At 40.2% G+C, this 21,001-nt stretch overlaps 1 protein-coding gene across 1 annotated transcript in view; it reads right to left on the reverse strand.

Annotated features, from left to right (window-relative positions):
* Positions 1 to 355: 355 nt before the first annotated feature.
* NUDT3 (nudix hydrolase 3) overlaps positions 356 to 21,001 on the reverse strand; it is a 100,112-nt gene continuing 79,466 nt past the window's right edge. The window contains exons 3-5 of the mRNA XM_065886436.1: positions 6,475 to 6,519; positions 5,266 to 5,350; positions 356 to 2,126 (exon numbers count right to left, since the gene is read on the reverse strand). Coding sequence (XP_065742508.1) covers positions 1,948 to 2,126; positions 5,266 to 5,350; positions 6,475 to 6,519 — 309 coding nt within the window. The 3' untranslated portion in view covers positions 356 to 1,947. The remainder of the gene's footprint in view (positions 2,127 to 5,265; positions 5,351 to 6,474; positions 6,520 to 21,001) is intronic.

Genomic DNA, 21,001 nt, shown 5'->3' on the forward strand with positions numbered 1-21,001 from the left:
CAGAACCTCAGAATGCTCTAAATCAGGTAATAAGCAGCAGTGTGTTCATTTTTAAGTAGGACACATGAACAGTGAGTTGGCATTTAGACTCAAATCCCATGGTGCTTTCTATCCACTGGGAACCTTACTTAGGGACAGGATTCCTTTCCCAGAGGTAGAGCTGTCTCCTAAGGAAACTGCCAGCACTGCTTTTTGGCTCCGTGTTTTAAGACTGGGAGAGAAGATGCAAACCGAGAATAGATAGCAAAAATTTAAGTTCATCAACTGATGTCCCCTAAAACACTGAACATTAAATGACACAGGCCTACCAGATACTATATTTCTTTTAGTGGGAGGGAAGAGCAAAAGCTTTTCCAAGTTTGAGTATTTATTAGAATTTTTAAATAAAGAGAACTACGATTTTAATTTCACATCTTGGCTATGTTTTGACAAAGGAGATGCCACTAAGAGTATAGCAACAAACTCCTGTCCCAAGCCAGGGATTGATCAGTGCCCCCCACCCCCAGCCCCGGTCTCAAGACCCTTTTCTGCCTACTTCTCGGCTAAACAACACAATTGGCAAATGAAGCCAGCATCAACTCTGTATCAAAACCCAACAAGACAGTTTGCAGGGAGCCAATGCATTATGTTGCTGTTCTAATAACTGATTAAGCATTCTCCCATACCACTTCTCAGCGGACGATGGACCTTTCACATCCCAGTGGGAGACATATTTAATATTTCTGAGCATGCTCCATGGTGCAATTACAAGTGCTATAACATTACAAAGAAAAGCAAACATCTGAATTTTCCTCCTGTGTACTTTTCAGGAACGTAACATGGTTACCCAGAACAGGGACAGGACTGTACAGCTGTACTTGCCAAGTATAGTTGGATGCTTCAGAGCACAAGGACAATATCCAGTTCAGCACGGTGTAAGGCATGGATGCACAGGGAGAGAGGCCTTTGTCGGCGATAAGTAGCATTATGGAAAAAACTCCAAACCAGCAGGATAGAAACAATGCTCGACACTCCAGTTTTTTAGATAGTAATCCCAAGAATCCAGTTCAAATCCCTATTGTCAACATGTAGGGAGGAATTCAATTTCTAGCATTGTTTCTCCAGATCTGAGCTGAGGCCATTTGCTCCTGGCTTGGTAATAAAAAAGAAAATAGGTTTCTTCCTGTTTCTTTCTTGGCATGGAAACACAGCTTTGAGAAGAGAAGGCCATGAGTCCTGGGAGCACTATGAAGGTGGCTAAACTCTTCCCGTACCCTACATAACTACAGTCGATGACTGGGAAAAGAGAGAGGACAGGGAACTTTACCTAGCCACTAGCATCAGAAACAAAAAAGTAAATTAATTGTGAGGCTCTCCACTTCAGAAACACCCTGAATTTAAAAAACAAAACTTTTAAAAATTAAACAATTAAATCCCTCTTCTAAAAGTCATTTATTTACATATTATATGCCCAATATATAATGTGTAGATAAATGTATCTTGCAGTGAAAGTGACCAGCCTACCGGACTTAACAGCACATTACAGGACAAATTCTTGAAAGATTTCATCTCATATTGGTATCTTTTAATAAAAAAAAAAAAAATTAAAAAAAAAAATCTGGCCAGGGCTGGGATGAAACAAACAGGAACACTTCAGAATCCAAGGCAGAGGGAAGGCTGTTTGCCTCTTTAGAGAATTGTAGGGGTGTGAAAAGGGAGAGACAGATCATGCACAAAAGTACTGACAAATTACACCCCCACCCCCCACCCCCTCAATAAAAAGAGAAGAAAAAGCCCCATCACTTAACACCAAACAGCAACATTATCAATAAACCCTTTCTCTGCTGCCCATCATGCCTTATTTGAAAGAGGAGGCCTGTGAGGAGAGGTGAAAGAGCAAGGGTGAGAGGGAAGACCTGCACTTCAGTCTAGTTTCCAATTTCCATTTCTCTTACAGGAAATCTTCAGTCATCTGACGCCTGGCATCGAGCTCTGAGCAGAAACTGAGTAAGTGGTGGCCACGAGCGGGGTGCCATTGTTGGCTGAGTAGCCTTGCCTCAACGTTTCAAAATACGATGCTTGCACCGGTTTGTGATACTGCAGCACTTTTATGGCATCTTCTATTTTAAACCATTCCCGCTTCCTTCCTGTCGAGGCAGAGAGAAAAAGAAATTAGTACAAAAGGAAAAGCAGCAGGTTTCTGACCCTAAAACTTTTGAGAAAATGTAGAAAAAAACATGGAAGCAATGGTTATCAGTGTTTTTCTTTTCTTTTTTACATTGAAGTATAACTGACCTACAACACTATGTTAGTTCCAGGCGTACAACATAGTGATTTGATATTTCTACACATTACAAAATGACCACGATGGTTATCAACATTTAAAAAACATGTAAGTTTATTTTTCCTTATTTTCTTTTCTTACAAGGGTGATGCAAGCGCTTTATATGCTTCAAATATTACACAAATGTCTAATGCAGAAAACAGGCAAGAAATCTGAAAACTGAAGAGCTGAAAGTAATTGTGTGAAACCTGCCCTCTAAAGAGAACCACTGCTAGTGGTTTCCTCTTGAGCTCCTGGGCCTCTGGGCCTTCCTCGGCTTGTACATAAGTGCCTGAAGCCCGCCAGCAACCCCATCTCCTGCAAAAACAGACATGAGCATCAGCTTCCAGAATTACCAGGATGGCTGACTTGTAATCAGTTATTTATTTTAAAATTTTTGTATAAGAGTGATATATCTACAAAAAAGAAAATATTTTCTCAAAAAGAGGAAAATGTAATCTCAACACAATCATTATTAACTTTTCAGTGTATTTAAAATTTTTTTCAAATGCATGTTTTAAAATCCTCCATTATTTTTTCTCTTACAAAAATAACAAAAGATCATTGGTTAAAATTGGGAAAACAGAAGAAAGCATAAATAAGATAATTACCTGTAATCTTATAAACCAGAAGTAACTACTCTTAATACCTTAGTGCATTTGCTTTTCTTTCATCTTATTTGAAAAAGACACAGTTATTTGAGAAACTATAATTGGGATCATGCTTTAAGGTGCTCGGAATCTTCAGAGGCCCTGATGGAGTGCTGTTGTTAGGAACATGGACACTGAAGCTAATATGCTGGGCTCCAATCACATCAATGGCTCTAATGAGCTGCACAGCTTTGGGTAAGTTACTGAACCTCTCTGGGCCCCACTTTCTTCATCTATAAAATAGAGATAATAAATAATGCCTATCTCACAAGTCTGTTGTGAGAGCGAATATGTAAAGCATTTGAACAATACCTGGGACAGAGTACATGCTGTAAGAGTTTGCTTTACTATTACTGTTGTTATTGCTTCTTTTCCACTTCACATTGTTTCTTAAGCATTCTTCTCTGTTGTAAAAGTATGATATTTAATGGTTGCATTACATCATAATATCTAGCATGGATATAATGTCATTCACTTAACCATTTCCCTATCATTGGACATCAACAGTCTGCAATTTTAGTTATTATAAATAATGCTACACTTAAAAAAAATTTGAACACTATAGGGCTTGTGATACTGTCAAACAGCTTTCCAGAAGGATGTACTGATCCCCAATCCTGCTTTTGTGTGTTGGAATGTCAGTCTTACCACACTCCTGCCAGCACTGTTAACTTTTGTTTGGCATTGCCAATTCTTTAGGTGAAAACCAGTACCTCATCTTTGTTTTCACTTCAAATTCATATTTTAATGTAGTTCTAATTAGTGTATATACAATTCTATATCCTGTTTTCAGTCACCAACACGATCTCGTAAGCACTTTCCCATGGTGTAGAGCTTTCATAAGTATGCGTTTAACAGCTGCCTAACGTTCCATCAGATGAATGGACCTTAGATCACTTAACATTTGCTGACCTGTACATTTTAAGACCCAATTTTTCATCTGAAAAAGGCTCATCTGAAGGAAGGCTCATAGGCTTATTCCCATATTTCAGATTGTTTCATTAGAGTCAATTCTCAGCAGTGGGAGTACAGGTGAAAGGCTTGTTTGGATATTAATAGAGCAATGGTACCTTAAAAATTAGTATCACAAGTGTGTGACTCCCACCAGACAGAGTACCCTGAGGACAGGGCCAGCCACACCACTCACCTCTGTTTCTTTTTCAGGCCCCAGCACCGGCTATTAAGGAGTCTATTTTTAATACCCCCCCCCCGAATTTATTTATACTTAAGTTTATTGCATTCTTACCAAACACAAAGCCATTAAAAGCTGAAGAGCTATGAAATGCCCAGATCAACAATGTGAGAGGCATGATGGCAAAGCATATACTAACAATAAAGGGAAAAGCTTTGGTAAATGAATTATATCTGTTTGCCAATTTACAACAGAAGTTAAATTAATATTACACTTTTCTAGAATATACTTTCCTTCAGAGCTAAAAGATTAAACCATGAGCCAACCATTAAAATCACCTCAATTTTTAGGTCAAAAGACATATATACAGACTTCCCTGGTGGCGCAGTGGTTAAGAATCCGCCTGCCAATGCGGGGTACATGGATGGGTTTGATCCCTGGTCCGGGAAGATCCCACATGCCACAGAGTAACTAAGTCCACGCACCACAACTACTGAGCCCACACGCCTAGAGCCTGTGCTCCGCAACAAGAGAAGCCACAGCAATGAGAAGCCCGCACACTGCAACAAAGAGTAACCTCCACTTGTCTCAACTAGAGAAAGCCCATGTGCAGCAACAAAGACCCAACACAGACAAAACAAAAAAAAGGGACATATACATGCAACAGTGATCTGAGATCAAAGAAAATGGCTCCTTAGGAGAAAGTTGCGTGCACCTGAAGGGTAACATGAATATAACTGGAAACTACTCCCATCACCCTACACCTACTATACAGCTCTGGAGGGAGGGGCTCACACAACCAAACCAACAGTTTTCTCTAACAGTTTGAATAAGCACTGCAAGGAACAGCCACGGCCGTGCTCCCGCCTGAGGTTCATGGCCAGCAGCGGGCCTAGCATTGCGGAGGCCTTGATCAATTACCTGCTTGGGAGGATCCAATTTGGTTTTAGAATCAACAGGTCTTATTTTTATGGGCCGCATTTCTAAATGTTGACTATGTACCCAACTCTGGCTTCCTCTTAAACATTTCAAAATAGTACCTTTCACAAGTTCAAAAATGGACATCCTTCTGTTATTTCTTTTCTTTATCAGGCTCTCATTTGTGGTTGTGGGTAATGACCTACGGCACGGCCAGGGCCAGTTGTGGGGAGCTCTTTGGAGGCCATCTGGGGATAACTTACCAATGTTAACTGAGTCTTCCCAGTCTTCCAGCACTTCTGTGACAATGAGCACATAGACATACGTTCTGTGCTTCCTCTCCTGGTTCTGAAGGGCAAAGAGGGACAGAGAGAGTTTTTCCTTAGACAGCTGAGATTATGTAAACGTCCAGAGAGCTTAGACCCAAGGATTCCTTTCACTTTTTAACGTCCTACAATCAGATATGGAATAGCACCAACTGGCCTATTTAAAACATGCCACAGTTGAATCTGAGGGTGAGCTCTTTGCCTGGGCTTCCAAAGCCAAGGCTTTACCCTCTTTTTTCTGCACAACTTCTCAAGAACACTGAGAAAAGGATTTGGGACCTCTTGAGAAAAAGGCACCAGGTAAATTTAACTAGCTAGAACACCAGAAAGAGAAGAGACTGTGGTGGGCAGGGGTCCCATCAATGTGAGCAAGCTGATTATCTCACACATCTCCCCTCCTCCTACTAACCCTGCTCATCTTTATTCCCTGATTTCCTACTTTCTCCAAATCTCTAGTCCAGACTATGTCCTCGTTTGTCTCTTGTGCTATAGCTACTTATCTTCCACTTCTCCTCTGTCTCCTCTACACTTACCTACCCCTCCTCACATCTTGGGAGGAGAGGAAGAGAGGTAGACACAGGAAAAACAATTCTAACAAATAATTCTAGTTGATTGGAGGAGATTATGGGATTTAAAAAGAATGCATGTTATTCTCTGCTGGTGCTGCACTGTTTTGAAAACTTGGTGAAACAAAGATGACATCTTTCCTAGATTAAGACTGCAATGGACAATGTTTATGTTCTCCCCCGCCCCCCCGAATTCATACGTTGAAATCCTAACCACCAAGGTAATAGTATTAGGAGGTAGGGGACAGTGGGAGGTGATTGGGTTATGATAGAAGACCCTCATGAATAGAATTAGTGCTCTTATAAAAGAGACCCCAGAGACATTCCCTCTTCTGCCATGTGAGAACACAGAGAGAAACCGCTGTCTATGAACCAGGAAGTGGGTCCTCACCAGACACTGAATCTGCTGGCATCTTGATCTTGGACTTCCTAGCTTCTAGAACTATGAGAAATCAATTTCTATTGTTTATAAGCCACTCAATTTCTGGTATTTTGTTACGGAAGCCTGAATGGCCCATGGTGAAGATATACGTGGTTATTAATATGATACCAATTGCACCAAAGATTTTAACAGACTTACCTCAAAAATTCCGACTAATCTTCCCAATGTCCCTTTCACTCCAGCCTGAAAAATAAAAAAGAAAGATTCATACATTGACATTGCTTACATTGCTGGCTGGTCTCATTCTGAATCTTCTTTTTCTTTTTTTTAAAAATAAATCTATTTATTATTTTTGGCTGCGTTGGGTCTTCGTTGCTGTGTGCGGGCTTTCTCTAGTTGCAGCGAGCGGGGGCTACTCTTCCTTGCGATGCGTGGGCTCTAGGCACACAGGCTTCAGTAGTTGTGGCTCGCGGGCTCTACAGCACAGGCTCAGTAGTTGCGGCGCACAGGCTTAGCTGCTCCTCGGCATGTGAGATTTTCCCAGACCAGGGCTCGAACCCGTGTCCCCTGCATTGGCAGGAGGATTCTTAAGCACTGCACCACCAAAGAAACCCTCATTCTGAATCTTCTTGACCAATTTGTAAAACAGAAGTAAAAAAACGAGAGGACACAGCTCAGGTGGACTCCAGGTCTATGGGGGTCATACCAGTGTGTCGTCTGTGTCACAGACTGATAACAGCAGGGTATGCTCTAGGGAGAGAAATTCCTCTCATCTCTTCCCTGTCTCTCTCACCACTGCAAAACTGGCCAAACAGAGGAAGATAATCAAGGCCATAGCCATACAAAAGATATTTTGAGGTATGAATTACTTCCTTCATTTACCCATTGATTGAACCAATATACCCTGAATGCCTAATCTGAGCCAGACAATGGTGTAGATGCCAGAGGTATAGTGATGAATAGGCTAGAACACAAAGTCCATGAGAGCAAGACCCTTATCTGACTCGTTCTTGGCTGTCTGTACCCAGCATGACTAGAAAAGAGCTCAGCACCTGGCAGGAGCTTTATAAAGAATAAGTCAATAAAAACATAGACCTGGTGGGACTTCCCTGGTGGTCCAGTGGTTAGGAGTCTGCCTTCCAATGCAGGGGATGCAGGTTTGATCCCTGGTCACAGAACTAAGATCCCACATGCTGAGGGGCAACTGAGCCCGCATGCCTCAACTGGAGAGCCCATGCGCTCTAGAGCCTGCACATTGCAACTAGAGAGAAGCCCACGTGCCACAACAAAGATCCCGTGTGCTGCAACTAAGACCCAACACAGACAAAAATTTAAAAAAAAAAAAAAAAAAAAAAGATCTGGTAATTCTGCTAAATAATAGGTTTTATGACAGGAATGCACAGAGCATGTGATGGACAGAGAATTAGGCAAGAGGGGCAGCTTTACACAGTGATTAGGACTTTGTAGTATATACTCTGTTTATCCCATCAGCCTTTTGGTATTTTTTTTTTAGATCTGTGTCTTTCTGAGGCATTATAGGTGACTTTTTCACTCTATTCCAACTTACTAATTGTCTTGTCAGCCATATCCTGGTTAGAGTTATCCATTTCTGGTCCACGTTTTATTTGATTTTTTCATCTTTACTCGTTCTTTACATATCTACCTGCTTCCATTACATACAGCTCTGTTTCCATGATTTAAAAAAATATTTATTTATTCATTCATTCATTCCTGTGTTGGGTCTTTGTTGCTGTGCGCAGGCTTTCTCTAGTTGCAGTGAGCGGGCTTCTCATTGTGGTGGCTTCTCTCGTTGCAGAGCATGGGCTCTAGGTGTGCGGGCTTCAGTAGTTGTGGCATGTGGGCTCAGCAGTTGTGGCTTGCGGGCTCTAGAGCACAGGCTCAGTAGTTGTGGCACACAGGCTTAGCTGCTCCGTGACATATGGGATCTTCCCGGACCAGGGCTTGAACCCGTGTCCCCTGCATTGGCAGGTGTATTCTTAACCACTGCACCACCAGGGAAGCCCTTCCATGATTTTTGTTGTTGTTGTTCTTTTAAAATAGAAGTTATTCCTTTATTTACGTTTTGAACATTCTGAAAATATTTAACTTCTTTGTCAGGTCATGCTATAAAATTCATTTTACCTGAAGTAAATTCACGTTCCAACTGGTGAAGGGCTTACTTGTGACGCTGCTTTCACCAGGCTCTCCAGAGCCAGGTCTTAAAGTGAAAATTTAGGGTTCCTGCTTCAAGGTCATATAGTGAATACTGTAGATAGAGCCCCATCCTTTACTGTGCACTGCATCTGCATCCTCTCCCTACCTAGGCCCATATCTTTTTTTTATACAGCAGGTTCTTATTAGTTCTCTATTTTATACATATTAGTGTATATACGTCAATCCCAATCTCCCAGTTCATCCCACCATCACCCCCCCACCCCGCTTTCCCCCCTTGGTGTCCATACATTTTTTCTCTACATCTGCGTCTCTATTTCTGCCTTGCAAGCTGGTTCAGCTGTACCATTTTTCTAGATTCCACATATATGCATTAATATATGATACTTCTCTCTCTTACTTCACTCTGTATGACAGTCTCTACGTCCATCCAGGTCTCTGCAAATGACCCAATTTTGTTCCTTTTTATGGCTGAGTACTATTCCATTGGTATATATGTACCACATCTTTATCTATTTGTCTGTCGATGGGCATTTAGGTTGCTTCCATGTCCTGGCTATTGTAAACAGTGGTGTAATGAACACTGGGGTGCATGTGTCTTTTTGAATTATGGTTTTCTCAGGGTATATGCCCAGTAGTGGGATTGCTGGGTCATACGGTATTTCTATTTTTAGTTTCTTAAGGAACCTCCATACTGTTCTCTATAGTGACTGTATCAATTTACATTCCCACCAACAGTGCAAGAGGGTTCCCTTTTCTCCACACCCTCTCCAGCATTTGTAGTTTGCCGATTTTCTGATGACGCCCATTCTAACCGGTGTGAGGTGATTACCTCATTGTAGTTTTGATTTGCATTTCTCTAATAATTAGTGATGTTGAGCAGCTTTTCATGTGCCTCTTGTTGGCCCATATCTTTCTAAAAGTCTCAGCTCCTGGTGTCCTTTCCATTGGGTACTTGGCCTCCCCCTTACTCCAAGGGCTCCAACCACCAGCCATGGAAGGCCATGGAGGCTGAAACTTTCCTCTGCTGTTCTGCAATTCTGCTCTGTTACTGATCTACAGAGGTATCCACTTTGCTTTGAGTCAGGCAGTCTTTTTAGCTTTTGCCTTTTATATCTGTCTCTGCTAGGAGTAGAGGGGGTGAGAAGTGAGGGAAAGATTTCCCTGGAAATGCCTGGGGGATGCAGTAACTTGTTTTCTATTACAACTGCCATGTTATTTTGTACAATACATTAAAAATTAAGGCAAATATACTTTCTGGGCTTCCCTGGTGGCGCAGTGGTTGAGAGTCCGCCTGCCAATGCAGGGGACACGGGTTCGTGCCCCAGTCTGGGAAGATCCCACATGCCGCGGAGCGGCTGGGCCCGTGAGCCATGGTTGCTGAGCCTGCGCGTCCAGAGCCTGTGCTCCGCAACGGGAGAGGCCACAACAGTGAGAGGCCCGCGTACTGCAAAAAAAGAAAAAAAAAAATATATATATATATACTTTCTAAAGACAGTAGGTGCTCAATAAGTTTGTACAGAATGAATAAAAATTTAAAATAAGTACTCCAAAAGTTCTTTAGAGATATTCAATAACAGAAACAACAGAAGCCAATTTAAAGGCCTAGATTCCTAAATGAGCTATATTTTGAAATTAATTTTTGCTAATTATCTGTCAAGGAATTACTTTCCTTTCTCTTGCCAACATGCCTATTTCTTTTCCTATTCTTTTCCTATCCATTCTTTTCCCCGTGTGGCTTTTGGTCTACTTCAATGGAAGTGTGTACCTTTTCTTATTTATATTGCTTTTCTATGTTTTTAGAAATAATTGCACTCCACAGCCAGCTAAGACTAGCTAGACTGTACTTCATGAATTAACCAATGAAGCTGCCTGAACAAGTGGGACGAGCTGGCAGGCTGTCCTCATCTGGAAAGCCAATGCTGTACTCTGATCCTAGGCAGCCCAAGCATGCTCAGATCAGTTCCTGAGATGTGTCACCTGTGCTCTTGCCACAGGCCTCCACTGACAGAGCCTGGGAATAGAGCCATCAGGCTTTGGGGGAAGGAGGCCCGTGGTGGGTTGGCGGAGGGGAGGCGGCACAAGGAAAGATTCATAGAGGTTCACAGAAGACATCATTCACATTTCTCTTCTGCAAAGTGGAGAAAGTTATCTTCAGCAGTTACTGTTCAATTATTTACTTTTCTTAAAAGAAAACAAAAATGCAGAAAAGGAAATAATCTCCAAATTTTAAAGGCATAAATCAACTTAATATTATGACAATACAATTTACTTAAAACTTTTAATTATAGTAATTTCTGCATTCAACACCAACATGCATCTGTGATTTACTCTGTGTCAGAGGCAGTTGGGCAAAGTATAAAAACATTTTTCTTAATGAAATAGATGCATTTTTATAGTCTAGAGTAAATCAAATAATGCTGTCATCCGTACACTGAAATACACTGGCCTTTTCACTTCTAATTAATCACTTCTAATCAACACTAGTTTTGTTTGTTTGTTTTTGTTTTTTTCTGTTTTGCGGTACATGGGCCTCTCACTGTCGTGGCCTCTCCCGTTGCGGAGCACGGGCTCCAGACGCGCAGGCTCAGCAGCCATGGCTCACGGGCCCAGCCACTCCGCGGCATGTGGGATCTTCCCAGACCGGGGCACGAACTCAACACTAGTTTTATTTCTTAAATGTTTCTTTCAAGTTTTATCTTGGAAGATCTACTTGGGAGAATTCTATCTAAGGTGATTCTACCAATGATTATCTATGGTAAAAAGCAAAGAAATATTCCTATATTTACCAGTTTTTAAAACTGGGCTTCAGCAGTTTTCTTAGGAGGAGGCTCCTCTTTTGTAAGCAAATGGATTTCAGTTCTTTAAAGCCATAGTGCCGATAAGAGGAAGATTCCTCATAGGCAAAGTTTCTCCGAGACAGAGTTCACTGTAACCATTTTACTTTTTCACAATCTTCCACAGTCCAACTTTCATATCCTAGCTCTCTCTCAAATGCTGCCACAAGCAATTGGAGAGAGATGTTTTTACCTCTCATATGATTCTTGCACGCAGGATGGGGTAGGTTAGGTGTCAGGGTCACATCTGACAGATATTTGGCTCAGATATTTGGGGATAAGATTTGATGCAGGGTATATGTAAGTTTGGTCCCGTCAGTTTACTGGTATAGACCTGTTTTTCTAAAAATCATATGAAAGCAGTTACAATTTCTGTCTGTATTGTCAAAAGCCCCTAATCCAGAGAAGTCTTTATTTAAAAGCCCATCTTAGCTAGTAGTAAGAATTCCAAATAAAGTATCTACTGCCCTTCATTATTCAACCATATGCAGATGAGTGCTTTCTTGAACTTCAAAGTATACAGTATCAATTCTAATACTTGAGGTCTAGTTGACAAAAATTACCTGAGTAACTGGCTACTTTTTAAAAAGAAGAAAACACAAATCTTTTTTCCTTTTGGGGTGTTTTACTGAGATTGGAAGTATTGGGTTGGCCAAAAAGCTCCTTCGGTTTTTAAGTAAAAATAAAAGACACATTTTTCATTCTCACCAAGAACTTTATTGAATAATGTACTCACCATGTTGTTCCACTACCTTCTGCCATTTTCCAGGCAACTGTGTAATTCTATCTTCCCAAAACTTTTTTTTTTAACATCTTTATTGGGGTTTCCCAAAACTTTTTATCTTTTTGAGCAAAGAACTGTTCTACGTGCCTTTTACAGTCTTTCAGGGAATTGAATTTTTTTCCATTAAGAGAATTATGTAAAGACCGAAATAAACAGAAACCTGAACGTGCAATGTCTGGTGAATATGGTGGGTGAATCAGAACTTCCCAGCCAAGCTGTAACAGTTTTTGCCTGGTCGTCAAAGAAACATGCAGTCTTGCGTTATCCTGATGGAAGATTATGCGTTTTCTGTTGACTAATTCCGGATGCTTTTCATCAAGTGCCGCTTTCACTTGGTCTAACTGGGAGCAGTACTTGTTGAAATTAATCGTTTGGTTTTCCGGAAGGAGCTTATAATAGAGGACTCCCTTCCAATCCCACCATATACACATCACCTTCTTTGGATGAAGACTGGCTTTTGGTGTGGTTGCTGGTGGTTCATTTCGCTTGCCCCAAGATCTCTTCCATTCCACATTATTGTACAGTATCCACTTTTCAAAGCCCATCACAATTTGTTTTAAAAACAGAGTGTTTTCGTTATGTTTAGGTAGAGAATCATGTGGAAATATGGTCAAGAAGGTTTTCTTCGGTTAGCTTATGTGGAACCCAAACATCAAAGCAATTAACATAACCAAACTGGTGCAAATGATTTTCAACGCTCGATTTGGACATTTTGAGTATGTCGGCTATCTCCCCCATGGTATAACGTTGATTGTTCTCAGTTAATGTCTCGATTTGATCACTACCAACTTCAACTGGTCTACCCGACTGCGGAGCATCGTCCAGCGAGAAATCTCCAGCATGAAACTTCGCAAACCACTTTTGACACGTTCAATCAGTCACAGCACCTTCTCCATACACTGCACAAATCTTTTTTTGTGTTTCAGTTGTGTTTTTACCTTTCTTGAAATAATAATGCATAATATGCCAGAAATGTTGCTGTTTTCTTTCATCTTCAATATTAAAATGGCTACACAAAATTCACCAATTTTGATGGTTTTTTTTAAATGCACGCTGATATGACAGCTGTCAGAATACAATCTAACAAATTTTTTTTTAAACAATTTATTATTTATTTATTTTTGGCTGTGTCGGGTCTTAGTTGCGGCACATGGCATCTTTGTTGAGGCATGCAGGATCTTCATTGTGGTGCGCGGGCTTCTCTCTAGTTGTGGTGTGCGGGTTTTCTCTTCTCTAGTTATGGCGTACAGGCTCCAGGGCATGTGGGGTCTACAGTTGTGGCACACGGGTTCCAGAGCATGTAGGCTCTGTCGTTTGCAGCACACAGGCTCTAGTTGAGGCACGTGAGCTCAGTAGTTGTGGCACACGAGCTTAGTTGCCCCGCGACATGTGGGATCTTAATTCCCTGACCAGGGATTGAACCTGCATCCCCTGCATTGCAAGGCAGATTCTTTACCACTGGACCACCAGGGAAGTCCCAACAAAATTGTTTTGAATGAAGTTAAAGATAACTAAGTGCTACTACAGCCATCGTACAGAAAAAACCGAACGAACTTTTTGGCCAAACCTATATTTATCTGTAAAGGGCTGGACTGACCAGGGACACTCCAGTACCCCCTCTTTCCCTCTAGCAGTCTCCCGGGGTGTGTAGCTGAGGTCTAGGCAGAGGCACTGATGTGATGGGCCTTTGAGCCTGCCCCTAAAATGATCTCCTACCAAAGATCCCTGGCTTTGCTGCTTAGTTCGGATAGGCATAAAGTGGACCATCACCTTCTGAAACCAATTTTTACACTCTCAGGTGGATATGGTGGCAGACACAGATGGCTGTCTAGTCCACAAGAATTCTCCCTTCCTCCTTGCTACCAGTAAGACTCAGATTCTGCTCAGGTGAGAGCTATGGTACACTTGGAACCACACAGGGAGTTCTGCTGCCCTCTGCAGTGACAGGTTTAGGGGTGCTGTGTATGACCCAATTCTGGGTCAGTGGTTCCTGAGAGGACGTTCCTTGGAGGCTTCTAAAAAAGATTTCCCATCACGATAAAAAGAGCTGTACAAAAAGAAACCCTATACCTCCTTGCTTGTCAGGTGGGGACCTGAAACTTGGAACTGCAACAGTCATCTTGTGATCATAAGGGTAAGGCCTAGAAAATCAATAAGAAGTGAACCAAAGTCCTGACGGCTGAGCTGCTGAAGCAACAGGGTAATGGCCAACCCCTGGACCTCTTACGTGAGAAAAATAATTAGTGATGTTAAAGCCACTTTTAGTCAGATATGCTGGCACCTGTATCTGAAAGCTTCCTGCTACTTCCCTTGATTTAAATGGCAGCTCTCTGAGGAAGACTGCATATCCCAAAAGAAAAATTCTGTACATTCAGGGAGCTGTAGTATAAAATCTTCCTCTATTAAAGCAATAAGCCCAGGCGCAAAAGGAGCTCAGGGGAACAACTCTAATGCAAGTGTCTGTATGAGGAAACCTATGAACAAAAATATATGGTCTTCAATACACATAACTTTCTGGTATCCACCAAACTTGTCAATTATAGAAGGAAAGAATCACAGTGAAGACAGATGGAAGTAGATGAGAAGACAGTTTTAAGTCCACTGAAATCCCATCCCAAGGTTTTTTGTTTTGCTTTTTAAATGAAACATTTCAAATATCAAAAAAGTAAAGAAAATAATAAAATAAACATTCAGGTAGTCAGGTAGTCACTAACCAGCTTTGTCAAATAGTAATGTATCATTCTATGTCATTTTTTTTCTTATGAAATAAAACTACTAGTACAACAGAAGCCTCTTGTGTATTCCCCACCTCCTGCCAGAAGTAACTAACTACTACTCACCTAAATTTGGTTTTTATCATTCGACTGTATGTTTTTACACTTCTACTACTTAGGTATATATCCACTAGTAATGGTATATAGTATTTCCTGCATGCTTCTCTACTTGATTAAAAAAAAGGATTATAAAGTCTGAAACGTTTTCCTCTTCAATATCATGTTTCTGACTTTTAGCTACATTAATACATGTGGTTTTAGTTAATTCATTCTAACTCTTGATCAATAATTTTAAGAATTTATCACAATTTATTAATCTGTTCACTTGTTGGTAGACATTCAGTCATGCTATTATAAAAAACATCGCCGGGCTTCCCTGGTGGCACAGTGGTTGAGAGTCCGCCTGCCGATGCAGGGGACACGGGTTCGTGCCCCGGTCCGGGAAGATCCCACATGCCGCGGAGCGGCTAGGCCCGTGAACCATGGCCGCTGAGCCTGCGCGTCCGGAGCCTGTGCTCCGCAACGGGAGAGGCCACAGCAGTGAGAGGCCCACGTACCGCGAAAAAAAAAATTTGCCAAAAAAAGAACTTCTCTTACAGATATCCTTGTTACTTACCATGTGTGGGAGTTTCTCCAAGATCTATAACTAAATGTCAAATTTCTGAATCACAGGGTAAAAGTACCTCCAATTTTCCCACTTATTATCATGTTGCTCTCTGCAGTAGATCAGCTGCAGAAATGGCTGCAATTCTCTCCCTGTACCCATGTCCTTTTTTTCCCCGACTGTGCCGCACAGCTCGTGGGATCTTAGTTTAGTTTCACTGCCCTCAGCAGTGAAAGTGCGGAGTCCTAACCACTGGACCACTAACTCCCTGTACCCATAACCTTTGAAGTGTAATTTTGCAGTTCTTCCTATCAAGAGATAGAATCTATTTTCCCACCCCTGGCCTTGTGACTTGCTTTGGCCAACAAAATGCAGAAGGATGGTACACTAGTTCCAAGTCTTGGCCTCAAGAGGCCTTACAGTTTCCACTTGTTCTCTTGGAACTCTGCCACTGCCATGTGAGCTAGTCTCCTAAAGGATGAAAGACCAGTCTCAGCTGAGGATATCACAAAGCAGCCTACAGCCAGCTGACCTCCAAAGTGAGATAGCCTAGCCAAGATCAGCACAGCTGCCAACTCAACGCAGAGCTGGCTATAGATAACTGAGTAGTCCAGCTGACACGAGAAGCTGACCCCATGGGCTTGTGAGCAATACTTGCTTTTTAAAAAAAAATTTATTTTATTTATTTTTGGCTGCATTGGGTCTTTGCTGTTGTGCGCGGGCTTTCTCTAGTTGCGGAGGGTGGGGGCTACTCTTCATTGTGGTGCACGGGTTTCTCACTGTGGTGGCTTCTCTTGTGGCGGAGCACGGGCTCTAGAGTGAGGCTCAGTAGTGGTGGCACACGGGCTCAGTAGTTGTGGCTCACGGGCTCTAGAGCATAGTCTCAGTAGTTGTGGCACATGGGCTTAGTTGTTCCGTGGCATGTAGGATCTTCCTGGACCAGGGCTCGAACCCATGTCCCCTGCATTGGTAGGTGGATTCTTAACCACTGCGCCACCAGGGAAGCCAATATTTACTTTTTAAGCCAATGAATTTTGGGATAGTTTGTTTTACAGCAACAACGAACTGACATATTCTCCAAGGATAGAGGCAGTATACAAGTTCTTGTACCTTGTACCTCTTGTTCCTCTTTAACACTGGTGCTTGTTATCAGCTTTTTTTAAATTGTGGGTCAATATAGTGAGTGTAAAATTATAATGCATAATTTTAAAATTGAAATCGTGCACTTTTCCTATGTTTAATGAACATTCAGATTTCTTTGGGAATTTATACTCTTTATCCATTTTTCTTATGTGTTCATTGACCATCTTAATGATCTTCAGAAATTATTTATATCTTATCCTCTGTGGTAAATATTTTCTCCCAATCTGGCATTTGTCTTTTTTTTTTTTTTTTTTTTTTTTTTTTGCAGTACATGGGCCTCTCACTGTTGCGGCCTCTCCCGTTGCGGAGCACAGGCTCCAGACGTGCAGGCTGAGCGGCCATGGCTCACAGGCCTAGCCTCTCCGCGGCATGTGGGATCTTCCCGGACTGGGGCACGAACCCGTGTCCCCTGCATCGGCAGGCAGACTCCCAACCACTGCGCCACCAGGGAAGCCCTGGCATTTGTCTTTTATCTTTACTTTTGAATGTCCTTTGCTAAACACGTTTTTACCAGACATTGCTGATTTTACTTCTTTTTCCTTTGTGTGTGTGTTTAATGTCTTTTTAAGAAACATGTCCCCGTCCCCATGGCATAAAGTTAGTCTCCCGTATGTTTTCTATGATCCAGCAAAATAAATTTGGGAATTTATTCCCAAGTAGCCAGAAGAGTCCCATGGATATTACTTTGTTTTACTAATATAGTTATTAATTTATGTACTAATATCACGTGGTTTTAACTAATATAGCTTTATCTTAATACCTGGAAGGGTAGTCTCTGCCTCTGTTCTTTTTCAAAAACTTCAAAGCCATTTTTGCACCTTTATTCTTCTACACGAATTTCAAAAATCCATTTTTCAGATCTCTTGAAAAATCTTTCGGGGATGTTTACTTTTATTTTTGAATTTTGGTGTTAATTCGAGAAAAACTCACATCTTTACAATATTTAGTTTTTTCATTCAAGAATAGACTCTCTCCATTTATTCAGGTCTTTTTAAATTCCTTTAATGAAGTTTTATTATTTTTATTGTAAAGATCCTGCACTCTGTTAGTCTACAGCGAGGTATTTCAGTTTTAGTATAGTTCTGTTGCTATTGTGAATAATGTATATTTTTTAAAGTTGCATATTTTCTAGTTGATTATCACTTGTTTAAAGAAACATTGCTGGTTTCTGCATACTGATCCTTTATCTTGTAACCTTTTTAAATGCTTTTACTAGTTCTACTAGTTTCTATTGTGTTTCTTTGGTTTTTTATAATTAATGGTCACACCATCTGCAAATAATGACAATTTGCTTCTTCCTTTTGAATCTTTATTTTTGTCTTAACTGCAGTGGCTAGGACCCCAGTTCAATAACAAATGGCAGCATGATAGCAATCATAACTGTCTTATTCCTGTCTGCCATAGGAATGCTTTGAAAATTTCAAAAATATAATGTTTGCTGTAGGTTTTATTACTCTATCAAGTTAAGGAATTTCCTTTTATTTTATGTTTGCTGACAGTTTTTAAGATGAAAGGGTACTGAATTTTAATAAATAATTTTTCTTCATTTACTGAGATGATAATTTTATGTTTTAAACTCTTACTGAAGTAAATTACATAAACATATTTTCCAAGACTGAACTATCCTTGTACTCTTGGGATAACCCAGTTGTATGATATTTTGACAAAGCATTAGATTCTATTTGCTGTTATTTTACTTAGGATTTTCATATCCATGTTCATAGTTCAGAATTTACTGTTCTTTCTACTTTTAAGTATCAAGATCAGGGGTCAGCAAACTATGGCCCACAGGCCAAATCTGCCCTTCCATCCGTTTTTGTAAATGAAGTTTTACTGGAACATAGCCACGGTAATTCATTTAAGTATTGTCTATGAGGGTGTTCGCATTACAACAGCAGAGTTGAACATTTGTGACAGAGACCATATGGCTTCTATATCTCAAGTATTTATTATCTGGCCCTTTATAGAAAAAGTATGCTGCTTGCTGAATCAAGATCATACTTGCCTTACAAGAGGTGTGTAGTTATCATTCCCTGGAATAGTTCTTTAAGGTAAGAATATATATTTTTGGAAGTTTTGGTAAAATTCACCTCGTCTGATCTTGGAATCTTTTTGCTGGGGAGATTGGCGATTACCACTTAATTTCTATAAGGATTAATGATCTACATATAGGCTTTCTAATTTTTCTTAAGTAAATTTGGGTAGTTTTTCCTAGAAAATTTTTATCGAAGTTTTCAAATTTTTTTGTTTGTAGCTTTTCATAGCATTCTCTTAATTTAAAAATCTCTATTATATCTGTGGTTATTTCCTTTTTTATTGCTTATTTGTTGCCTTCTCTCTTGTTTCCTTTATGGATTCAGTGAGAGGTTTGTCTATTTTATTAGACAAATAAAAATAACCCACTTTTGGTTTTGTTGATCATTTCTATTTTCCCCCACTAATCCATGCTCTTTTCCTTGTTATTTTCATCCTTTTACTTCCTTTGAGAGTATCCTGTTGTTTTTATGCTAGTTTCTTGAATTAACTGCTTAGTTTATTTAATGTCTATTTTGCTTTCTAATAAAATCATCTAGGGCTCAAAGTGAATGAGCTGCATCCATAGGTCATGATATGAAGTTTCATGATATGAACTTTCATGATTGTTCAGCTCTATTTGCTTACTAGTTTTTGTGATTTGTGCTTTAACTCAAGGATTATTTAGAACATTTTCTTCTGTTTCCAAGTATGTTTCTCTGTCAAGCTGGCTCTATTATTGATTCCTAATTTTACTGCACTATATCACAGTATGTATAGTCTATATTATGGATGCTCTGGGATTTTTAATACCTCTTTTTAATACCTCTTTTATAGTCTATATTATGGATGCTCTGGGATTTTTAATACCTCTTTTATGGCTTAACATAGGGTTACTTTTTTATAATTCTTTCATGTGTGCTTAAAAATTTACATATTCTTTCTTGGATGCAAGATTATTCCTCAATATAGCTATTTGATCAACCCTATTAATTGTTACTCAATCCTTTTTTTTTTTTTTTTGCTGCTTTTCCTATCAGTTTCTAAATGAGATGTTTTAGTCTTCAATATGGCTGGAGATTTGTCAGCTTTTCCCCATAACTCTGTCAGTTTTGCTTTATGCTGATGAAGAGCTTGCCAGGTACACACAAGTTCATGACTGCTATCTTATCCTGGCAGATTGTTCCTTTTAATCAATATTAAATGTTCCTCTTGTCCCTTTAATGTTTTTCACCTAAACTCTGTTTTGCCTGATATTATAGTTACTATCTCAGTTTTCTTATGGTTAGTATTTGCCTGATATATCTTTTTCCAGCCGTTCATTCTTAGTCATTCAGTATTATTGTGTTTGAAAACAGCATATGGCAAGTTTTATTTTTTTTTAAGTCTAAGTACGTGTCTATTAATTAGTCAGTGTAACTAAATATAATCAAGTTACATTTATTGTGATTTAACCTGGAAACTTAGCTTTAATACTGAGCCACATGGGGTCCCTTGGAGATAAGTTAGAATCAGAATCCTTAAATTTACTTCCTGTGTAGCAAGCTCTGCACTAGGCAGTTTGCGTTTGTAAGTTCACTGAATTAAGAGTAAGCTGTTAAGTGGCACTTTAGCCAGATAAGTTAGACCTGTCCAGGTCCAGTGGCTGTTGGTAGTTTAAAGACTGAGTAGTCTCTAGAGGCAAGGATTGCACTTAGTATTTGCTGAAGCCACTGTGAATTGTATTGGAGTCAATGGAATATACTTCCTGATGACTAAAAATCCTTTCCTGGAATGTGGAGCTGGATGGGAAAGCAAATACATCTGTTTTGGAAGAGTCATCTGGAATCAATTCATTTAGCAGAAGGCAACTGGCTCCTATCCCAGTAATTCAGTCTCTACTCAGGTTTCCAATAGAAACCAGCTCAAATACAGTACTATAGTCTCTAACTGGGCAGATTCTAATCTCCACATTAGACCACTGAATTAACTATTTATCAATGTGTAGCATTCAATTATGTGTGATAATGTAGACAGATAAATTGAGTAAAAAAATATCTTTTTTTAAATTCCAATGTTTAAAAACAAGAGCTGAAAGATAATTTAGGAGTAGTTATTTGCAGTAAGAGAGCTAACCTTTAAATTCGGTTCTCCTAATAAGCTTAAAATAAATAAAATATCAATTCCTTGATTTAAAAAGTGATTCTTTTAAAAAGCTGCTAGTGTTTAAGATAAATCATAAATAAAAATGATTTAATTTATAAACACATGACCTACCTGCGTTATTTTATTTTATTTTTATTTTGCAATACGTGGGCCTCTCACTGCCGCGGCCTCTCCTGTCGCGGAGCACAGGCTCCGGACGTGCAGGCTCAGCGGCCATGGCCCACGGGCCCAGCCGCTCCGCGGCACGTGGGAT

Source organism: Phocoena phocoena, chromosome 10, assembly GCF_963924675.1.
Source record: "Phocoena phocoena chromosome 10, mPhoPho1.1, whole genome shotgun sequence".
In the NCBI taxonomy this organism is placed as follows: Eukaryota; Metazoa; Chordata; class Mammalia; order Artiodactyla; family Phocoenidae; genus Phocoena; species Phocoena phocoena.